Below are 20,150 nucleotides of genomic sequence, written 5' to 3' on the forward strand. Positions count from 1 at the left end.
ATTTTTGTTGCTAATACTGATTTGATTTTGTTACAGTCAGATTTTTGCAGATTAATTTTTTTGCAGTATACTTAAAGAAATGAATACTTTTTTCAACTTTTTAACTATCCTTCATCCTACATAATGCTCTTTGTTTCTTGTAAGAAAAGGCTGAGATCTCAGTAGTGATTAATGGAGGTTAATTGTACATGATGAGATCATGGTGTGGTGTAATTCATGTGAAAACACAGGAGAAGACATTAGTGGCACTTGGTCAGGTGGCAAATCAGCTGTCCACTGAGTGGGCTCTTGAAATGCTCATTGAGATGGAGGACATGTGGGGGAGGGGGGATAGGTGTCAATCCTGAGCTTGAGGCTACACCAATGTGGAACTTCAAGGCAAATGAGGGGCAGAAACTGGAATTAATGCCACATAAGAGGCTGGGACTCTGGGCCATATTACATGTGACTGGAGCAGGTCTTTTATGCTCATAGCGCCTGTGGCAATGGAGAAAAGTGCTTAAGCATGGTGAGACATTTTTTCCATAAAAGGACTGCAAATGGATTGAAGCACATTTGGTTCAGATTGTGTTTTTCTCATGGTGCACTTGACTAGTGTCTTCCAGGAGCTGGTTAGATGCATTATGGGTCTCAAGACGTTGTACAACCCTCTCACCTTCTGAACCTCCCTCCAAGACATTCTGTCTCAGACGATTGTCTGTCTTTGAGGCAATTAGCTGAGTTTTAAAAATCATTAGTGTGCATGTTGTGTAACTTAAATGTCTGGTTTTCATTTAAACCATCCTCTGAATATTCTGCGAACTGTTTCCACATAAAAACAAATGTGCAAATAAATAAAGTTTATTAATAACATTACACACATAGTTACAAAACATTAAAAGGATTTGTTAAATAGCACATGCTGGACTCTGAAACTCCAAGGAGCTCAGTGAAGACCCAAGAAGGATGATTAAATTTATACCACTTGGCAATGACTCTTGTAGCCATTTCTAAACAGGATAAGATCAGTTCAAGCAATTGTATGTAAGTACAGCTTTTCTGGATGTGTCACCACTTTGCCGGGGGCTGGAAGGAGATCCAAAGTGACCCTCAGATGGAAAGAAATTGTTTCAAACTGTTAACTCTAACTGTTAAAGCACCTTGAAGCAACTGTGAATTGGTGCTGTATAAATAAATTGAACTGAACTTCACGTCAGTCAAACCTCCCAAAATATCTAGAAATCATAGAGGACACAACTTTGCTGGACTCAGTGAAGGTACAGCACTCTTTTCAACCACGTGAGCACTAACAATTACTGCTTAGTGTAGTACAGTCCAGTTTATCATGTAGGACTCATGTTTAATTCTAATTTGAGTTTATTCCAGGATTTTAGTAAATATATTAACTTCAGTTCAACATTTTTTCAGTGTTAAGCTTTCTACAGGTATTTTTTTTTAAGATCCATAGCATGTAAACTCCAGTTAACAGATAGAGTTAAGTGCTATAGTTGACAAGAGAGCATGGCAAGCCTCTTTCTGTTAAAACCATTGTGTACCTAGGTATAATCCCCAAAACACCATCATGAGTTGCAGGTCTCAGTATGCTGATTACAAAATAGCATAAATGAGGATTAAGAGTAATCCACAGCGCACGGTGACTTTCTCACTTTTTCATTACTGTAAGCCAATCACACCACAAAACAAATCAATAAAATAAATAAATACAAAATTAAGTGTACGTGTATATGTGAGGATTCTTTTGAGTGGATAAAAACTAGAGTACAACGCTGAGCTGGGTATTGGGGCTGTTTTATTAAGCTACAAAAGATACATTTAATTGCTCACTAAATTAAACATGGCCATTGTCCCTTTCCTAGTTATTGAGGCATAAACATTTCGCATGAAGCGACTGTTAATTAAAAACTATATATAAAAACAATCAACAGTTGAAACTATTTCTACAGAAGAATTATCCAATAGATCCTGTCTCTCATCTGTCTCTCCTTCTGCACAATTAGAACGTCGCTGGCATTCTTTTATAGTCCAGAGCGATTGGGTTAACGTTCCGCACACATCCAATCACATGACGCGTCATTTTTTGTGACGCGATTACATCATGCCTTTAAACGCGAACGGCTAGCCGTTCAGCCGGAAGTAGTCACAATAGGGAGAGAAAACTCGAGCTTTTCGTCTGTTTCAGTTTAGTGTTACACGACGAGCAAAAGCCATTGAAATAAATAAATGTGTAAGAACAAGGTGTTTGTCGGCATAAGGTAAGAGCTTGGACCTTAGCCAGTGTGCTATCACGTACACGACACGTTCGTTTTAGCTAACTATTCAGTGCTTACGTACACACAACGAACTTCACGTTAAGCTAACCTACGTTACCTCAACAGCTGCGTGTTTTCTACTGTGACTATTTAATTGGGGTGTTTAGTTGTTTCTTTGACATGTTTTGGTCGCCACCAGGTAGTAAAGGACCGGTAAACGGGGGCTGTGTTAATCGGTCTAACGAGGGCAAAATGCTGCGGCAGCCCTGACGCCTGCTAAAAATAAAGCTTTAAAGATACAGATCCGTGGTATGGGTGAATGAGAGGCACACGTGATCTACTGGCTCCCCCGATTCAGCCTTGCATAAAAGACGCTAAAAGTTTCAGTAGTCAAATCAGTACAGTTTATTATCCAGCGCAAGCTCACCATTCATCTGCTCAAACTGTCTGTAGATAGAAAAATGTCGCAGCATCACAGCATTATATTCAGCATTGGTTAATATAGCTGCTGATACATCTGCTACAGTGATATGTAAAAGTATTTGTCCCCTTCCCGATTTCCTGTGTTTGTTTAGTTTTTTTGTATGTTTGTCACACTTAAATATTTCAGGTAATCAAACAAATTTAAATATTAGACAAAGATAACACAAGTAAACACAAAAAGCAGTTTCTAAGTGAATGTGTTTATTATTTAGGGGAAAAAAGGCCAAACCTAAATGGCCCTGTGTGAAAAAGTTATTGCCTCCTCCCCGTTATAATGTAAATTAGCTGTGGTGGATCACCTCTTTGGAAAATCGGTAAAAGTGATTGAGAGCCCTCAGCCAAAATATTACAAAGACAGTCATAAAGCTGTGGGACTTCCATGAACCACAGTGAGAGCCATTAAGTTACCCCCAGAGTGGTAATGACGACTCATCCAAAAGACCCCAGAACAAGATTCAAAGAACTGCAGGCTTCACTTGCCTCACTTAAGGTCAGTGTTCATGACTCCACCATAAAGAGACTGGGCAAAATGGCCTGCATGGCAGTTCCAAGATGAAAATCCTTGCTGAGCACAAGAACAGGCTCATCTCAGTTTTGCCAGAAAACATCTTGACGATCCCCAAGACTTTGGGGAAAATACTCTGAGGACTGACTCGACAGAAGTTTAACTTCATAGCCCATCACAAATCAGGAAGGGGGCAAACACTTTTTCACACCACTGTATATTAACCACTTAACAAAGTTATGTTAAATACAAGCAAGACAGTGCACCGCATTAGGGCATAGAGACTGTTTATTTGATGACATTAGTACTATAGGTCTATATAATAATGGATTCTGATTGTAGTTCTACATACAGGCTACTATATAGCCAACCCACAACAATCTATCTGTAGTTGAATACGACAGCAGCTGCTACTTTGGAGCATTTAAAAAAGCAAGAGCAAGAATTAATCTTTAATTCAGTTCAATTAATTAAATCAGTTACTTTTCCTCACAAGTGTACCGGCACTCCTTTGTACTTGCCTTTTGTGCAGTGGTAGTATTAGCAACCATAATAAAGTGCTTGAATGGTAATGCTAGTAAAATTGACCTAGCCTTTCAGGACAGCTTGAAAGCCATGAAGGAAGTTAAGTTTAAAAAAAAAAGTTAAGTTTCTATGTTTGCAGGTGCTGCATCTGTCAGTCTCCCTATGTGAGACTTGATTTTGATGCTTTAGGTGGATGCAGACTCATTTGTCTCTTTTCCACTGGTACCCACTCGGCATGACTCAACTCTGCTCGGTTTCAGTCATTTTCCATTACAACTGAGTGCCAACTAAATGTGCGTGAAGTCGTTATAGCAACGCAGCTTAAAGTCCCGTGGCATCATTTCTATCTGAGAAACAAATGCGACACAACAATGGAGGAAATCATGGCGGTGGTATAGCTGCTGTTCGGTCTGTGGCTTTTTACCAGACTTGGGGAACGTGGTTTTGGTGTTTCTGGAGTCATTTCCCTCGTCAGAGGGTTTCACAAATAGTGGTTTGGATTCTTGTGCAGGAGTCGCTCTCAGAGTGCATCCTTTGGAAGCCCCCCCCCCCCCTTTTTATATATTTTTTTAAAACTGTTCCTGAATTGTATCCAAATGTAATATGATCCCTTTTCTGTGGTCACCAGCTCTCCACCAGTAAAATCCACCAGTAACATCTTCCTGTTCCTGCTGATACTGAAGCAAAGACCTAAAGTCATCATTGTTCTAATAATCACCTCGGCTCTTTGCCTCAGAGGAGAAATGAACATGCTCGACACAGTTTAACAGCCAGTAACCAAATATCCACATGCATACATGGATGGTGGTTACATAATAGTGTATTAGTTTTAGATACATGAATTCAAGTTGCACAGGTTGTATACATGCAGTCAACCACTCATTCTATCTATATACAGGTCATGGTTTTACAGTCACCTCTATGCATGGTTACTGATGGTACAAGACTACATGAATGAGCACAGATTACAGGAATTGCTGATCATGGAGTACAGTTGGGTGGTTTGTGTTGTAATTACAAACAAACATGGAGTATGTAGACTTTTCTTAACATACACACTGACTTTTATGTCTGAAAGATACAGAAAGTTTTAACGTTAGAAGCCATGTATATAATATCTTACACCATAAATCCTTTAGGTTAAAAAAAATGTTCTAAAACTTACTATGTAAAACCATTAGGTCACCCACTGCATGTAGCACCCAGCTAACCTACCTTTTTTATGATGTTCTGATTGAAACAGAAATCAGCCTAATTATTCTTTTTTTTTTTGCCTGTTCTTGTTTTTCAGCGTGGTTTGGGATGTCAGTGGAGGACATTGACCACACTAATGTTTAAAGATGTCAGACACCATCTATAATTTCCTGAATTAGTCTTACGAATGTCTCTAACCTTGACGACGATGAGCGGAAGAACAGTGACCGGCGACCAGCAGCAGTGGTCGAGGTCTGGAGAGATGCAGCGTTCTCGTGGACCATACGTCTCAGCTATCACCAACAGGTTAGCTCTGTGTGCTACAGATGGTCACCATAAGAAGAACAACAAACTCCCATAGTACTATTTTTACTGTCTTTGCTGTATGTTACATAGTAAGGTAAATCTTTCATTAGTCTTTTATTCATTGAACATTGTAGCACAGAAACTGTAATCTGAGGCTAAGTTGTCCTGCTAAAACTCAACACTGTATGCAGGTAATCTGGGTGTGACCTGGGTAACAAGGTAGCCAAGTTGTCCACTAATGGTCTGTCCCAGCTCCTTCAGTATACTTTTAAAAGTATTCGTGAGCAAGGTGAAGCCCAATTCGCCACTGGTACAATTCTGGTCCAAGAGAGTGTGAGTGTGTGAATGAAGTGCTTAAAGTACAGAGAACTCTTTGAGTGGTCAAGAAGACTAGAAAACACAATAGCACCTAAATACCAATCCAGACCAGCATCCTGACGCCTTTTATTTTGCTCTGCAGGACGACCAACCTGTTGATCCGAGGGGCCATGTTGTTCTCTGTGGGCGTCTTCCTGGCCCTGGTGCTTAACTTACTTCAGGTACAGAGGAACATCACCCTGTTTCCCCCTGATGTCATAACCAGTATCTTCTCTTCGGCCTGGTGGGTGCCGCTCTGCTGTGGGACAGCTGCAGGTGTGTTAAACGTTTCCCTTTTCAAAATGAGGTTCAAAAAAATGTATTTTAAGTGGCAGGCGAGATAAAAAGGGAAAGAAAAAGTTCAGATGGAAACCACAAAATGTAGCTAGACAAGAGGTTGTGAACCTCCTGCCCTGGTGCTGCCTGTGTCTCTTTGCCCATCTCCAGTGGCTCCCTCTGGAGTTGAAAATGATTTTAACGTCTTTGTTTATCATTGCTGTAAGTAATTCTCGATGTTCTCCAACTCTGTGATGTAGGGTGTAGCTAGAAGTGATACTTGCAACTGAAGTGGTATTTACCTAGGCTAGCTTGCGCTCTAGGATAGCCGCTTCGACGAAAGCTTCGAGTCCTTAGCAATAAACTTCTGTTTTTGTGCACAGTGCTATCAGTTTTTCATTATGACTGGGAAACACTTCAGGAGCTGTGTTCATCAACCAGTTTGAACTTTGTAATAATGTATGGTCTTGTGGACACCACTTTGCCTTGGGTCCTTTTGTTTACTTCCATAACGCTCGAGGAAAACAAAGAGAGAGAAGGCAAATCTAAGCTCAGATAAACAACAACAAATGACTTATTACATTGTGTCATTATTTATTTAACAAAATTTAAGCTAAAATGCAGAGTAAGAAACAAAGAACATCCTTAATGTTTTTATGGTAATCAAGAGGAAAAGAAGCACTGCTGTTGCTCTGAGATTTACCTTTTTTTTTTTTTTTTTTTTTTTTTTTTTGCAGATTTAACTGAATTGTAGAAGATCTAAGCAGACCGATCAGCTTAGGTACTTAGGCACGAGTACCAGTCCTGGCCTTAAATTTAAATTGATGTCTGCTGTCCTTGATATAGCCTAACATTGCCCGTTACCACATCAGCCGTGCCTGCAACAGTCCAACATAGTGCATCCCTGTACATTTCACAACAATACTTTAAGGTAACCTGTTTAGCCTGCACTGCATCTACCATGATTTCCAGTTTATCAGACACCACTGAGCAGGCCTTACCTCTCCTGTCCCGTCTTTCTTACATCTTTCTGCATGTCAGAGTGCACTTATCATACACTTTTTTTCTCCTTGGGAAATACACACTCTGTACAGCTCACAGACACACCGTGGTCCAAAATGGCACTTGTCTATGCTCTGTTTATGCTTGCTCATCTTCTACAATGCTAGCAAGAGCTGTCCTCTAGACGGTTCTGCGATGGTACTGAGCTAAAATCTCCATGTTGTTAGCTGAAAACGACACCAAGCAGCACACTAAAAATGAACTCTCTGTATAGCAATAAGTATTAAACTGCTTTTCAGGTTAGATTACTCACTAAGTGAAGGGTACTGGAAAGAATATCGCTCCAGTCTCCTTTATGCCTCCAGTGAAATGAATCTTAAATGCTCCACAGCTACAAGCAAATTACTGAGCATGCAGAAAAGGTACTAACCTCTGGGTGCAACAGTGTCAGCCTTCACCTTTGAACCCGTCTGAAGCTCATTGGACGCTGTCCATCTGTGTCAGGCATAGATAGATCTTTCCCAGTCCTACTTAAAATGAGCAAGTTACACAGTAATAAGCAGAATATTTTGTGAGCACTCACCAGGTGCATGATGGTATTCAGTTTATTATACAATTAAGACACACAGTTTATGCATTTTCTGAATGTTAAAACGGTGTTCCACATAAATTTAAAGGTAGAATTCAGCAAAAACTGAAAATATGTTAACTCATGAAGGTAGTCACCTGAGAGTCTCAAATCTATACATATGTGCGAATACTAGGTATTTGCACATATGTACAAAAATTTTTTATTTTTACTATTTCTAATTAAGTTTATGTATTTTTTTTTATTATTTCATTGATTTGTACAAACACAAATAGGACTCAGAGTTGCATGCCAAGCTTTGTAGCCATTCTGTTTCAGAAATACATGCTGATTAATACTCACAGGTGGTAAAATGTTAGGTATTTACACCCGCTAGTAATGTTGACAGCCTAACTGATGCTGTGTCACTTTTGTTATAGGGCCCTAATGTTTTGCATCTGCACAAAGATTTTAAAGTGACTCTTTGATAGTGAAGGTTATCAAACTAATATGACATCGAAATGTATTTATTGATCTAAAGACAGAAGGTCCCTGAGTCACTGGTTCTGGCCAATCAAAAAACCTTTCAGACACATGCACTAACTGTTAGTATGATGAAATGCAGTGTACTTGACTTTGAATTGGGGTTGTCAAAAAATAAATGCAAATCCATATTCAGATATTAATCAATACTAAAAATGTAGCAGTTTGGGAAACATTTCAAGAGGACAGTAATGCTCCTGCTTCAACAGCACTGCTGAGTCAAACAAATAATCATTTTCACAATAAATTTGTGATTTTTATAGGGGTGGCTGCAAGATAATAACCCCGAGTTGCTCTCTGATGCATCCATCGGAGTGTGAATGTGTGTGAGTGCTTGTGAGAATGGGTGTGATTGGGTGAATTGGCATGTTGTAAAGAGTGCTTTGAGCATCAGTCCATTTACCATTTATATAAAAGCATACTTGATAGTGCTACGTGGCATTTTTAGAAAAATTATGCACACTATACAATTCAGTTTTATTTATACAGAAACAAATCACAACAACGGTTGCCTCAGGGCACTTTTAACATGACAATAACTGTGCACGCACACACATCATTACATTGAAGGTTACAACATACCTGCCAGGCTTTTGGTTTATTGAAATGCTGTCTTCTGGGTGTGATGCTGCCGATGGAAATGTAGAGCAATGCCTGCTGCTCCCGAGTGGCTCAGCACAGAGCACAACAGCCCAAGGCTGTCTTAATCCCCAGACACACAGCGTCGCTCACAGGAGCCTGTCATTTCCACCTGTTGTTGAAATACACAGTACTTTGTATCCCAGGGGACGGCTTCTGCATTCTGTTGAAAGTGCAGAAATAGTTTCGCTGCTGCAGTAGCTAGGTTAGAGCTTTCGTAGATGCGTGCTGCAATGAAAATAATCTTTTTGTTTTTAAAAATTCTAAGTTGATTTCCTTGCTCGCTCAGAAATGAACTTATTTTTGCATGCTGTTGTGCTTATCGAACCATTATCGTTGGCATTTTTACCAGATTAAATGACAGAAATGGGAACAAACTGGGTTTTGTTGTTGTTGTCCCATGAAAGGAAGACCAAGAGTCACCTCTGCTGCTGAGGATAAATACATCCCAGTCACCAGCCTCAGAAATCTCCAGTTAACAGCAGCTCAGATTAGAGCACAGATAGATGCCACACAGAGCTCCAGTAGCAGACACATCGCTACATGTTCAGAGAAGACTGTGTGGATCAGGCTCTTTTGGTCAAATAGCTGCTAAGAAACCACGACTACATGTATGGTTCCCACCATGAAGCATAGACGAGGAGGCATGATGGTTGGGGGCTTTTCTGGTGACAGTGGTGGGGATTTATTCAATCCCCCAACATGTAAATAGTCATGAAAATAAAGAAAAATCATTAACTGAAAAGGTGTGTCCAGACTTTTGACTGGTAGTGTACATACAAACACGAACCACTGTGACCACACAAAAACTATTGTAGAAACGCGCACATCCAAACCTGAATAAATGGTATTTAAGGACAAAGGACAAAGTTTAGCTTCACAAATCAGATTCATTTTCCATTTCAAAAAGTCTTCTATCCACAAATGTAAGCTGTGTTCAAATCCTGGTGTAAAACTGGGACATCTGGGCGTTGTTGGTGTTTGTTTTTAATAAACTGGACGTTTCTTCTTCTAAATAAATAGATTAAAACCATCACACATTAGCCATAAAATGCTGCCTACATGCTGAAATGTTCAGGATTAGTCACTAAGCTAACATCAGTGTTAGATTGCTATTACTGTTACTGTTATCACACTACCTGAATTACATCTATATTCTAAATATACAGAGTGGTCATATTGCTTTGCAGTTGTGTGGATGGGAGCACGCATTTGTGTGACCTCGAAAGTTGCACACAAATCACTGCACAGTTTATGCTTGTGGATCATATTGTTTTCATTTGCAACACTTTTAAAGCAAATTCCTCTCCATGAGTCTCTGGTGGTTTTGGTTGTTTTGGCTCTTTATTGTTTATTATTGTTACGTTGTTTTCAGGCCCCTCGCTGAACCTCGTTTTGCTACAAGTTTCTTCCTGTTGAAAGGGACGTTTTCCTTCCTACTGTTGCCAAGAGCGTGCCCATAGTGGGTCATCTGATTGTTGGGATTTTCTTAAATATTATAGGGTCTTACAATAATATTAAATCACCTCAAGGCTACTGTTGTTTTGAATTGGTGCTATACAAATGCCTAATTTCCCTTATCTTTCCTCACAGTATTCTTTTTCCTTTTTTCCCCCCTCGCAGCAATGATTGGGCTGTTGTACCCCTGCATCGACAGCCGTCTGGGTGAACCACACAAGTTCAAGCGGGAATGGTCTAGCGTGATGCGCTGCGTGGCTGTGTTTGTGGGTATCAACCATGCCAGTGCTGTATCCTTAGAACGTTGGTATTTTTTTATTTTCTCTCTCTTTTTAATAATTTTCCTCTGTACACCACCAGAGTGGACTTTAAATCAAGCATTCAAGATGTAAGTAAAGCACAGAGTTTCACTTTTAATTCAAGGAAGTTTGTGTTTAATGACTTACTGGGTAGATGATGGAGCTGTACATTGTGTAAGCGTGTGTGTAAGTGCATCGTAGAGCATTCAGCCTGGTCCTTGACCTCTGCCTGCATCAGAAAGTGGATTTTGCCAACAATGTTCAGCTGTCCCTGACTCTGGCAGCTCTTTCCATTGGCCTGTGGTGGACATTCGATCGCTCCCGCAGCGGCTTCGGTCTGGGAATCTGCATTGCCTTTTTGGGTACGCTGGCCACCCAGCTCCTGGTTTACAACGGAGTTTTCCAGTAAGTTACTCAAACACTAGTTTGCATATTAAGACAATGTGAAAACATATAAAATGGTGGAAAGTGCAGGGTGGAGGCTGATTTGAGAGAAAATCATTACAACGACAAATGAATTTTGTAACTCAGACTTTACCATTAAATAAACTGCTGAATGCAATAATGTGAACTTTGTAAGTAGTTGCACTGGTGTGGCAGCACAGACTTATGGCGAACTCTGTCTGGTGGGCTTCTGTATTGTGCTTATTGAATAGAGTAATGTAGCACACTGTAATCCCTGTTTATAATTTAGTATTTGATAATAAGAAGTTATATCACCATGTAGTAAGTTACCCTCCTCTAGCTCCAACAGTTGAATATTGACTGGTCCACAGTGATCTCTTCCAGCAAAAGAAAACTGACGCACTTAATATGAGGCACAATATTAGCAGCGCCACGCTGCCTTTACAGCAGCGGTCTCCAACCTTTTTTGCGCCACGGACCGGTTTATGCCCGACAATATTTTCACGGACCGGCCTTTAAGGTGTCGCGGATAAATACAACAAAATAAAACTGGTACTGGTACCGAAAAAAAGAAGATTTATTCATAACACACGTGAAAAGACCCAGGAAAACCGAGTAAACGATAAAAACGATAACAAAATAACGCTGAAAACCGATAAAAACCCTGAAAACTATACATTTCACACCTGAGCCTCAACTCTCGTGGCCCGGTACCAAACGACTCACGGACCGGTACCGGTCCGAGGCCCGGGGGTTGGGGACCGCTGCTTTACAGCACACAGCTATATCCTCCAGCACAATGACTAATGTTAGACTATGGGCAGAATGCTAGTATTACTGTGCAAAATTCTTGAGCCACCCATTAGCACTTTATATGCCATAAGGAGACAGACTTTCTTGTAACTTTTAAAGTGGTCTTGACCGATATTTCTCAAGCGTTTTGAATATGTTTCAGAGGTGTTTTCAGGCTGGTCCATGAACCTGACCATCTGAGAAAGATTTCTTGTTTTGTTGTTAATCCATAACACTGACCTTTAAGTCATTCAAGCGTAAAAAGGCACCTAGAGATCGTACCAGTGTGGTGTTGACGTGTAACAGACAACTTAGCACAGAACCAATTTACAATCTTATATTTAGTCACTTTGTTACTAAAGTGGAACACACAGGTTGTTCCTGTTTCTTTAGTTAAATCTACTAAAAATGCAAAGATAACACAGGACGACAGGCATCAAAAACACGAAAACTTGGCATAGTGTGCAGTGTGTACATGAAAACCAATTTGAGGAAAGTGGAGAACCAAAGAAATGGCATGCCTAAAAACTATCTATAGCAGGTGAACAGTACTGAAAGTTATATCATTAAGAAATATGAAAAAAATCTAGCAACGACTTGACACAGATTGTGAGGAAATGTGTCTTGCCCTTCAATTTGTCCATCTACTCTTTGTTCTACTGGATGAGTGGCTGTCAGTAGTTGATTCTTAAGGAAGGGAAAGGCTGAGGTAAATAAAATTGCACATTAAATTAGAAGTGGACTGAATATCAGGGTCAACTGCTTTTATGGAGTGATGAATTCAAATTCTGACATTTTTATTCACATTGACGTCAGTATGTGTTGAGGAAATCAGGAGAGAGGTACACCGTTGTCTACAGGCACCTAGAAATCACACTGGTTCGGGCAGCATTTCACCCTGTGATGTTAAGGGTCTTTCCAAAATTAATGGTTGTATGAACACAGAAAAGTACCATCGGATTGTTATCCATCATGCAATACAATCTGAAATACTTCTGATTGACAGCAGCTTAATTTGTCAACACGCCAATGATGTTAAACACACTGTAAGTTCAGTTCACGGGAACTCCATCAGTAATGAGCCCAAGCCTAAATGTTGTCGAGGGATTGAATGGATCATCTTGACGAGGGATAGGAATCGATACAAATGTAGCAATTCAGATTCCTTGATAGATATCGCTTATTGATTCCATTCCTTATCAGTTCTCATTGGCTCTGCTATTAATTCCAAATTTAATTGCATATTGTGTGGTTAAATATTTGTGCATGTTAGAGGTACTTCCACTCTTTGTTGTGGTCATTGTTGACGTCATTGCTCAAAGTAATAATGTATTACACACATTACACAGAACACTTTTCTTAAATTTAATGCAGTGCCTTACTTACTCCCAGGAGAAAGTAATTTGTTACTACTTGTACACATTACGTTTCTCTGTAAAATGACCTGAAACGTATTGTCTCATAGATATCATTTAATATTATAAACCCACAGACCGCAGTCCCACACACCAACACAAATCCCTATCATATTGAGGACACACATGATCTTTCTCTTAGCATTTAGGTATGAACACAAAGCCAACAGCATGAAGCAAAGATGAAAACAAGCTCAGAAAACTTAATAACGATTGATTCTACTTAAACAGGTAGAAATGGAGGCCGCAGCCTGACTGGCTCTGGTCTCACTGGTTCTTGGCTAGCTTAGCGTTAGCATGCTCTTTGTGCAGATATTTGCAAAGAGCCAAAGTTGTGTTAGCAGCATAAGTTGTTTCTGACCTGGGCACAGTTTGCACTTTATAGATGTGAATTGAGAACCGGTTTTAATCTCAGCAGAGAACAGAATTAAAGGCAGCCACCATCTGAAGAAGAGTTTCTGCAAAGATCACTGTACCTATCTCCCATTTTCCTCTCAACATATAAAGAAATGACAGGTGGCTCAAGAGTATTGCACAGTAGTGTATAACACTTTTTAAATGACTAGAGATCTTGTCCAGAGACTGGACATTATTAACGATGATGATGATAATGATGATAATAATAATGATGATGACAAAGCAACCTTGGTTAATTCAAACAGTCAGTTAATTCTGCTGTGTATAGTTTAAAGTGAGTTTCTGATGTTTGCCTTTTCTCTGCCCAGGTACACGTCGCCTGATTTCCTTTACATTCGCTCGTGGTTACCCTGCATCTTTTTTGCAGGAGTAATAACTATGGGAAACATTGGACGGCAACTAGCTTTGGTAAGAAACAAATCAGTTTACATTTACATCAGTTACATTAAGGCTAAGCAGTCACTGCTTCTCAATTCATCAAAATTCTTAGAACATTTTCTGCTCTGATTTGCAAAAAGAATTTATGGTCCAAATTTTGAATCTACAGTACCAGTCAAATGTTTGGACACGCCTTCTCGTTTAATGGTTTTTCTTTATTTTTACTACTTTGTACATTGAAGATACAAACTGAAGACACCAAATATATGAAGCAAAATATATAGAATTATGTAGCAAAGGAAACAATGATAAATAACTCTAAATTCAATTTCAATTTTCAATTCAATTTTATTTATATAGCGCCAAATCACAAAGACAGTCGCCTCAAGGTGCTTTATATTGTACAGTATAGCCTATAATAATAGATACAGAGAAAAACCCAACAATCATATGACCCCCTATGAGCAAGCACTTTGGCGACAGTGGGAAGGAAAAACTCCCTTTTAACAGGAAGAAACCTCCGGCAGAACCAGGCTCAGGGAGGGGCGGGGCCATCTGCTGTGATTGGCTGGGGTGAGAGAAGGAAGACAGGATAAAGACATGCTGTGGAAGAGAGACAGAGATTAATAACAGATATGATTCAGTGCAGAGAGGTCTGTTAACACATAGTGAGTGAGAAAGGTGACTGGAAAGGAAAAATGTTTTATATATTTGATTGCTGAGATTAGCCACCCTTTGCTTTGTTGACAGCGGTGAACTGGTTTCACCTCACAGGTGAGCCTGTCAGGGTTCATTGGTGGGGTTTGTTGCCTTCTTAATGACGTTGGGACCATCAGTTGTGTTGTGCAGCAGTCAGGTTGGTGCACAGCTGACAGGCCTGTTTGACAACTGTTAGAATTCATATTATGGCGAGAACCAATCAGCTAAGTAAAGAGAAACAACAGCCCATCATTACTTTAAGAACTGAAGGTCAGTCAGTCGGAAAACTGCTAAAACGTTGAATGTGTCCCCAAGTGCAGTCGCAAAAACCATCAAACGCTACAATGAAGCTGTCTCACATGAGGACGCCCCAGGAAAGGAAGACCAAGAGTCACATCAGGCCTTCATGTTCGAATAGCTGCTAAGAAACCACGACTAAGGAAAAGCAACAAGCAGAAGAGATTTGTTTGGGCCAAGAAACACAACGAATGGACATTAGACCAGTGGACATCTGTGCTTTGGTCTGATGAGTCCAAATTTGAGATCTTTGGTACAGCACAATGACCCCAAACACACCTCCAGGCTGTGTGAGAGCTATTTGACCAAGAAGGAGAGTGATGGAGTCCTGCACAGTCACTTGACCTACACCCAGTGGAGATGGTTTGGGATGAGATGGAGCGCAGAGTGAAGGCAAAGGACCAACAAGTGCTCAGCATCTCTGAACTCCTTCAAGACTGCTGGAAACCATTTCAGGTGACGACGTCATGCAGCTCATGGAGAGAATGAAAGAGTGAGCAAAGGAGGAATCAAAGCAAAGGGCGGCTGTTTGGAGGAATCTAAAGTATGAATCATGTTATTTCTCACTTTTTGTTTACAACATATGTGTTCATTCATAGTTTGTAGATTCTCGCTGAAGACATCCAATGTAAATAGTTGTGAAAATGATAAAAAACAAAACAAAAAAACAACAACAATTAAATGAGAAGGTATGTCCAAACTTTTGACTGGTAGTGTACAGACAAACATGAACCAAGCTTCATAATTACTTACTTACTTACTTATTTATTTATTTATTTATTTATTTATTTATTTATTTATTTTAAAATAAAACTGACATTTTTTTTAAAATATAGGTATAACATTTAAAAGCACTGGTTTGTCCACTTTCAGGCTATTCTTTGCACTTTGAAATCTGAGCCAATGCTTGAGCCAGGCTCCCTCAAAAGCTAAAAATAAAAGCCTGAAATTTTAACAGGTCTTTCTTAACCTTAAAAAAAAAAAAAAAAATCTGAATCTTGGAGAGATGCATGAAAAAGTGTCTAAGTAGCAGTTCAAGTATGAAAAAAGTCCCCTATGGTAACAAGCTGAATTTTGTAATACTGGAAACACCGCAGTCCATCTCAGTGCACATTTTTAGAATATTTTCTATTAACTATTATCTGTTTAACCATTAAAAAAAAGACGTTTGGACATCCATAATGAATACTGTCATAAACTTTATACATATATAAAATGTTTCAAGATGCATTTAAAAAGGTTAAAAGTTCTAGTATAGTTTTATTACACTGAACAAAAATATAAACGCAACATTTTTGTTTTTGCTCCCATTTTTCATGAGCTGAACTCAAACATCTGAAAGTTTTTCTACATACACAAAAGACCCATGACTCTCAAATATTGTTCTCAAATCTTTATAAATCTGTGTTAGTGAGCACTTTTCCTTTACCAAGATAATCCATCCCACCTCACAGGTGTGGCATATCAAGGTGCTGATTAGACAGCATGAATAATGTACAGGTGTGCCTTAGACTACGTTCACACTGCAGGTCTCAATGCTCAATTCCAATTTTTTTTGTCTGCTCGTTCACACTACAAATAAAATGTGACAGCAAACGCGCTCTAGTGTGAACCCTCAAAGCGGCGCAAAAGAAGACGTCACACACAACGCGCTCTGTTTAGACCCAGACCAAACGGTATGTGTGACTGATGGCCTTAATATAAAGATTTGTTTCGATTATACAGTACAAATAAAATGTTCACATTTCTCCAACGTTGTCGTCCCAACAGTTTCACTGGATGGCCAGGAAGCGTTCACAATGTCTTCTCCGGCGCTGATAGTTGGCGTCTGTCTTGTGTCGGTGACATAAAAGATTTAATGCGACATGACCATCAAACAGCAGTCGCTTTCTAAAACATCGGATATGTATCGGATTCAGTACCACATACGAAAGTGACCCAGGTCGGATTTGAAAATATCGGATTTGTGCCGTTCACGCTGTCATACCGTGATCGGATATGGGTCGCATAGGGTCAAAAAAATCGGATTTGATGTGCTTTCGCCTGCAGTGTGAACGTAGACTTAGACTGCCCACAATAAAATGCCACTCTGAAATGTGTCCGGTGAGTATGCTGGCCATGCAAGAACTGGGATGTTTTCAGCTTCCAGGAATTGTGTACAGATCCTTGCAATATGGGGCCGTGCATTATCATGCTGCAACATGAGGTGATGGTCGTGGATGAATGGCACAACAATGGGCCTCAGGATCTCGTCACGGTACCTCTGTGCATTCAAAATGCCATCAATAAAATGCACCTGTGTTCGTTGTCCATAACATACACCTGCCCATACCAGAACCCCACCGCCACCATGGTCCACTCAATCCACAACGTTGACAGCAAACCGCTCACCCACACGATGCCACACACGCTGTCTGCCATCTGCCCTAAACAGTGAAAACCGGGACTCATCTGTGAACAGAACACCTCTCCAATGTGCCAAACTCCATCGAATGTGAGTGTTTGCCCACTCAAGTCGGTTACGACGATGAACTGCAGTCAGGTCCAGACCCCGATGAGGACGACGAGCATGCAGATGAGCTTCCCTGAGATGGTTTCTGACAGTTTGTGCAGAAATTCTTCGGTTATAGAAACCGATTGTTGCTGCAGCTGGTCTCAGGCGATCCTGGAGGTGAACATGCTGGATGTGGAGGTCCTGGGCTGGTGTGGTTACACGTGGTCTGCGGTTGTGAGGCCGGTTGGATGTACGGCCAAATTCTCTGAAACGCCTTTGGAGACGGCTTATGGCAGAGAAATGAACATTCATTTCATGGGCAACAGCTCTGGTAGACATTCCTGCAGTCAGCATGCCCATTGCACGCTCCCTCAAAAGCTGCGACATCTGTAGCTTTGTGCTGTTTGATCAAACTGCATATTTCAGAGAGGCCTTTTATTGTGGGCAGTCTAAGGCACACCTGTACATTATTCATGCTGTCAAATCAGCCCCATGATATGCCACACCTGTGAGGGGGGATGGATTATCTTGGTAAAGGAAAAGTGCTCACTAATACAGATTTATAAAGATATGAGAACAATATTTGAGAGCCATGGGTCTTTTGTGTATGTTTCAGATGTTTGAGTTCAGCTCATGAAAAGTGGGAGCAAAAACAAAAGTGTTGCGTTTATATTTTTGTTCAGTGTAAATTAGATTAAACTGGAGACTGAGTGTCATTTATAAACTCCACAATTACCAAACTGAGCTACATTTAAAAAAATAAAACTAAAAAATAGTACAATTTATCATATTTGCTCAATCCAGCAGGAAAGCTGAATGAAAATAGAACTTCTCTCAAGAGAATATGAAGAAGTGTGTCACCTTTCTGTTCATATTTTGACGACTCAGTACTCAGACACTTAATTACGTTAATGTGTCCCCAGTTATAGATCCTGATTCATTCATTGATGGCAAGTTTTTGTCTGTAATAGTTTTTGAGGTATTCGAACATCAAAAAAAGACAGTGGCTGTGGATGGACAGACCAAAAACATCTGATTTACATGATGTTGTTCGCTCACTCATCCAAGTTCATCCAGTTTAAGTGTTGTGATCGCTTTCATGACCACAGGTTGATAAAATGAAACCCCTAGGCACGCGGCCTCTTTGGTCAGCAGTGCTTTTCATGTTGGAAATCACAGATGCTGTTTTTGCCTCGTCTCTTTCTTAGTGTTGAATCATGAACGCTGAACTTAACTGAGGCCTTGTTCTCGGTTCTTTTGGGACCTCCTGGATGAGTTCTCAGGCTCTTCAGTTTTCTTTTCACATAGGTCCAGAATAGCTTCATCTCTCAAAATTATAAAGTGCACGTTGTATTTACTCGGGTTTGTCTGATATTAAATTTGTTTGATGAAACATGATAAAGTACTAAATGTACTAAAAAAAATAAAAGGTTGCAAATGCTTTTTCACAGCACTGTACATCGACTGATTAAAGAAGTCACCCAGCCGAGTTACAATGATACATCATGTCCATATTGGTATATTAAAGTAGATGGGCTTAAGTGGTGTTTTGTGTCTAACAGCTCTCCTGCTCCCCTTGTTTCCAGTATGAATACAAATTCATTCAGGACAAGAGCCATCAGGACTGAGGGATGTCTCTGCTGCATCAGACCTCTGCTCAGAATGACTGTCCCTGCACCAACCTGAAGCCAGGTGCAGGTTATCAGCACGGACTACAGCTGGCTGATGAGCCAGTCGGGCCGTTTAAATCGATCCCCGAAATCTCGATCGGCTGCTGCGCTGTATTTTTGACTGGCTCCGTCAGGCCTTCTGCTACCACATTATAGCCATGAACTGACGTGAATAATGAGAGTGGAGTTTCTCTCTTTCCTTTCCTTTACTGCGGTTTATCTGTAATAGACATGGATTAGCAGATAAGCAGCCAACATTCCTAAGATCAGCTTAGATGTTTGCTCCCTTGGCTCGATTGTGCCAAACAGAATCTGTGGGATCTGTTTATTTATCTGCCCTCGTCTCATGATTCTTCCTCATCTGTCGTATATCGGTGGGGAACACACAGCCTAGAGAACATATCCAGGATGCATCTATGTACTGGACTTCTTTTTTATGTAATTACCCATAATCTACTTTCAGATGTTCTTCATGAAGAGATGTTGACAGGTGCTGGTGCTAAGGAAACAGGATGTCCAGTGTTCCCCTGTAGTGGGTACATGTAAGAGCCCATTATTTTGTGCATTAATATGTACAGTATCATCAGGTCAAAAAACACTGATAAATGTCTTTGGGTTTAGGGTTAGAAGTGAACAACACATTTAGAAATAGAAATTCCATCTATAAATGAAGATTATGGTGTTAATTAGTTTAAAACTAGTTACTGTTTTTTTTATTTCAGGGAGGAAGACTTGGCCAAAAGTCTTCCTGCTGCCTTTTAGTTCCCAGCTCACTTTGAATGGTGTTGTCCACCTAATGCATGACAGCAGATATGGAGTAACGGTCATGGAACCTCACACTGAATCAAATAAATTCTCTCTGGTCAAACTGGGTATGCTGTAAGGAGATTTTCTGCTTCTACCAAAATCAGTTTTTTTTTGTTGTTTTGTTTTTTTCATTGTGAAGAGTGACTTTTGTAAAATGAGCAGTCGCAAACCTGTTTGTGCAACTCATCATTTCATTAAAGGATGAAATGAACAGAACCGGTTTAGGTCACCACACATACAAACTGGTTCCAGTTTGGTTGGCATGCAACAAAAGAGTTCCTTTCACTGTAATAAAGTCCATTCTTCCCCAGCCACACCCAGTTTTCTGCACGTGCACCACAAACATTTCTTAGTGAAGCTCGATTGAGAATC

At 40.1% G+C, this 20,150-nt stretch overlaps 1 protein-coding gene and 1 pseudogene across 2 annotated transcripts; both read left to right on the top strand.

Annotated features, from left to right (window-relative positions):
* The first annotated feature begins 2,091 nt into the window (after positions 1-2,091).
* Positions 2,092-20,088, top strand: insig2 (insulin induced gene 2). 2 transcript variants are annotated; one of them, XR_014797165.1, is made up of 8 exons: positions 2,092-2,252; positions 5,054-5,262; positions 5,723-5,895; positions 10,271-10,395; positions 10,643-10,809; positions 13,742-13,841; positions 18,888-19,513; positions 19,694-20,088. XR_014797165.1 is itself a non-coding variant. In XM_084908050.1 (7 exons), exons 2-7 carry the CDS (start codon positions 5,144-5,146, stop codon positions 18,927-18,929), a joined length of 726 nt encoding a protein of 241 aa, XP_084764176.1. In that variant the 5' UTR covers positions 2,092-2,252; positions 5,054-5,143; the 3' UTR covers positions 18,930-20,088. The 2 variants fall into 2 exon arrangements, 1 of the variants encoding a protein (XP_084764176.1); XM_084908050.1 differs by having other exon boundaries at positions 18,888-20,088.
* On the top strand, positions 16,921-18,881 carry LOC146371243 (uncharacterized; annotated as a pseudogene).
* Positions 20,089-20,150: the final 62 nt, after the last annotated feature.

Source organism: Perissodus microlepis, chromosome 16, assembly GCF_051167445.1.
Source record: "Perissodus microlepis isolate ML-2025 ecotype Zambia chromosome 16, ASM5116744v1, whole genome shotgun sequence".
In the NCBI taxonomy this organism is placed as follows: Eukaryota; Metazoa; Chordata; class Actinopteri; order Cichliformes; family Cichlidae; genus Perissodus; species Perissodus microlepis.